This window comes from Erigeron canadensis, chromosome 8, assembly GCF_010389155.1.
Source record: "Erigeron canadensis isolate Cc75 chromosome 8, C_canadensis_v1, whole genome shotgun sequence".
Lineage (NCBI taxonomy): Eukaryota > Viridiplantae > Streptophyta > Magnoliopsida > Asterales > Asteraceae > Erigeron > Erigeron canadensis.
In genome coordinates this window covers 31,209,955-31,213,345 of record NC_057768.1, presented here as the reverse complement: position 1 = coordinate 31,213,345, position 3,391 = coordinate 31,209,955, and the positions used below count along the sequence as shown (strand labels likewise).

The window sequence follows — 3,391 nt, the reverse complement described above, 5'->3', positions numbered from 1 at the left end:
ATCAGACTATATATATATACACTACAAAAAAAATGTCACGGCCAAAGCCCAAAGGTCTTGGCCACAAAATTAGCCACGACAAAAAGTCGTCGCCATATTAACGAATCATATTCTTTTGGCCCCGAAATTAGCCACGACAAAAAATGGGTCCCACGTCCATAAAAAATAAATGAAAAAGAAAACCCAAAAGTATTTGGCCACAACTTTTGCCACAACATTGTCTTGGCTAAATATCTTTCGTATTTTAAAAAAGATAAATTTGAAAAATATCTGGCCACAACTTTTGCCACATCATTGCCATGGCTTAATATTTTTCGTATTTTAAAAAAGATAAATTCAAAAAATATTTGACCATGACTTTTGTCATAGCATTGTCGTGTCCAAATATTTTTCGTTTTCTAAAGAAAGATAAATTTCAAAAATATTTGGTCACGACTTTTGCCACGTATATGGCATGGCTAAATATTTTATAATTTAAATTTCCCTTTAATTAAAAACCTGTGAACTTATTTAGTCACGACATTGTCGTGGCAAAAGTCGTGACCAATGCTAAAAATTCGACAGAGTTTTGCTGCTTTTTCAGCTTTCCACCCGGCTTTTTGGGCAATTTTCCGCTTACGGAACCTGTTTTCGAGCAACTAACAACAACAACAACTACAACAACATCAATAACAACAATGAACGCTACACATCTACCCAAGTTATCAAACACTAAACAAAGCATATCAAAGATATCATCGTTCACATACCGTACCAAAGTTTCAGTTTAAAGTTACGACAAATCTACTAAGTTTTATAAATGCCACAAGTTACCAAAAGCTAAAATTATCACCAAAAGCTAAAGTTACCAACAAAAAACTAAAGTTACCAACAAAATTTCATACATAAGTTTCATACCAAGTTATTATCAACCACCAAACCAACCACTATCATCGTCATCTATAATCCAGCCATCATCATCATCCTCTTCTTCTTCTTGCGGGTCAACATGCTCAGAATAGGGAAAGAGAGGGCGGGTCATATCAAGCTTGCGAAAGATCGGGGCGTTATACTCCTGCAACATCCGGCGCACATCATCATCAATATACTTTCGCTTCTTAGCAGAGGAAGATGACGCATGTGCAAAGACATTAGAATTTTTTGGGAATTTTCATTTTATATTTTTTTGAATTAAATAAATTATGGGAAATTGAAAAATATTTGGCCATGGCATTGTCGTGGCTAAAGTCGTGACAAAAAAAATTAATTAAAAATTAATTTGCCACGACTTTGTCGTGGCCAAATATTTTTCAATTTCACTTTTTTATTTAATTCGAAAATAAAATAGAAAAATATTTGGGGACGACTTTACCATGACGATGTCAAGACCAAAGAAAATTTGACTTTTTTAGTCAAAGTTATTATTTTTTATTTTTTTTTGTTGTTTACGGATCTTTGGCCACGAAAAAAAAAAAAGTCTCGGCCAAAAGTGTCTATGACCAAATCCCATTTTTCTTGTAGTGATATATATAATCCATGCAATTATACATCTCTTCATCAAATATACATCCAAGGTAATGCATTTGATACACAAAGATTTTCTAAAAAATGATAAAAACTAGAAACAAACATGATCGTATTATGTCATATTTAACTAGATCAAATATCATATGGACCATATGATTGGTGTATATATATATATCGCATTAAACGAATAATGATTTATGGAGAAAAAGGTTTTAGAGTAGTTTTTCTTTATTATCTTTATTACCATTAGACTTAAAATTTTCCATTGCTTATATTGGGCGTAAAGAAAAAAGTTATAAGCAGCAATCCTTATTTGGTAGTAATAGAGTGAGATTTAAGCTAACATTTTGTAAATCATGCATCTTTAAATGCAAAATTCTATAGTGAAACAGTATAATCTAAAGTAAAGTAGATAATATGATTACCATATTGTCCTCAAACAGTTTCTTATCGTGAAGTTCTTGAAGTTCAAGTGCCCTCTTAAGTTTTTTCACAACCTGAGAAATGGTTGGTCGTTGTTCGCGAGAATCATGCAAACATTCGAATGCAATGTTTGAAAATATTTCCAAGGAAGTGGAGTTCATTGATGGCCTCATATCTTCAAAGACAATATCTTGTAAATTATGTTTGTATTTTTGTTTCCAGCTGGGCACTAAGATCTCCAAGTCGTCCTTGGTTGACTTAAAACATAATTTCCCACATAAGACTTCAAATAAGACAACTCCAAAAGAGTATATGTCTGATTCTTTTGTCAACCTGTATGTGTATATATATTGTGGATCACAGTACCCAAGGGTACCTACAATATTGGTGAAAAGAACAGTGTGTTGCTGATTTGCAGGTCCAAATTTTGAAAGTCCCATGTCGGAAACTTTTGCATTCCAATTGGCATCCAGTAAGATGTTGGAACTTTTTATATCTCGGTGGAGAACTCTTTGTTGGGTGCCTTTGGGATCATGTAGGTAACTTAGTGCATTTGCAGCATCAAGGCAGATTTTAATACGTTGTGTCCACGTTAGACTAGAGGAGCTAAGATGACGATCAAGGCTTCCATTAGATGCGTACTCATAGACAATGATCTTCTCACCATCCTCGTCACAAAATCCGAGGAGAGCGATGAGATTTTTATGCGTATAACGGGAAAGCATCATGAGCTCTTTCCAGAACTCTGGATCTCCTTGTCCAAATCTACGATCTAGGCGCTTAATAGCTGCCATGCTTCGTCCGTTAGAGTGAGATACTATCCCTTTATAGACCTTCCCAAATCCCCCTATTCCAATAACATTGTTATTGAAGTTACTTGTGGCATTTTTTATCTCCTTCAACTGGATTTTAAGATGTGCAAACTCCATGAAGGACACGATCAGGTCACCTCATTTAGAGGAATTGTATACTCACTATGGAATCGAATCTATATAACTCTATTTAGAGGAATTGTAAGATATGTAGTTAAGAATGGAAAACAAAAGAATGACCTCAATACACCGAAGATGTGGTTAATCAGGTCACCTCATTCAATATATATATATATTGAAACGTTATTTAGAGACTTTTTTTTGTAAGAACTTTTCAAATCAAGCTCAACCGATGATTATTCTTTACATGAAAATTATTTTTTGATTGTTTTCTGAATAAGTTATGTGTAATTTTGAAGTTTATAATTGTGTGGAGGTATGAATTATCATCCGTTATACAATTATGTGGAGATTTTGATTATTGATCACATGTGCATGAATATTGCTATGATTACATGTGATCGACTTGTATACATGTGATCATAGCAATATTCGTGCACATGTGATCATGAATCCAAATCTCCACATAATTGTATAACGGATGATAATCCATGCTCCACACAATTATAAACTTTAAAAATAACTTTATT

At 33.5% G+C, this 3,391-nt stretch overlaps 1 protein-coding gene across 1 annotated transcript; it reads right to left on the bottom strand.

The window, feature by feature from the left end:
• Positions 1–753: 753 nt before the first annotated feature.
• On the bottom strand, positions 754–2,975 carry LOC122580107 (receptor-like protein kinase ANXUR1). The gene is made up of 2 exons (XM_043752381.1): positions 1,932–2,975; positions 754–1,054 (listed from the first exon to the last, which is right to left on the bottom strand). The coding sequence occupies exons 1-2, from the start codon at positions 2,856–2,858 to the stop codon at positions 908–910; spliced, it is 1,074 nt and encodes a 357-aa protein (XP_043608316.1). The 5' UTR covers positions 2,859–2,975; the 3' UTR covers positions 754–907.
• Positions 2,976–3,391: the final 416 nt, after the last annotated feature.

Excerpts from the sequence above, each read along its gene's own strand:
- LOC122580107 (XM_043752381.1), bottom strand. The coding sequence starts at position 2,858 with ATGGAGTTTGCACATCTTAAAATCCAGTTGAAGGAGATAAAAAATGCC. Across the intron at positions 1,055-1,931 it reads AACTGTTTGAGGACAATATG|GAGTATAACGCCCCGATCTT; the intron begins GTAATCATATTA and ends CGGATGTTGCAG.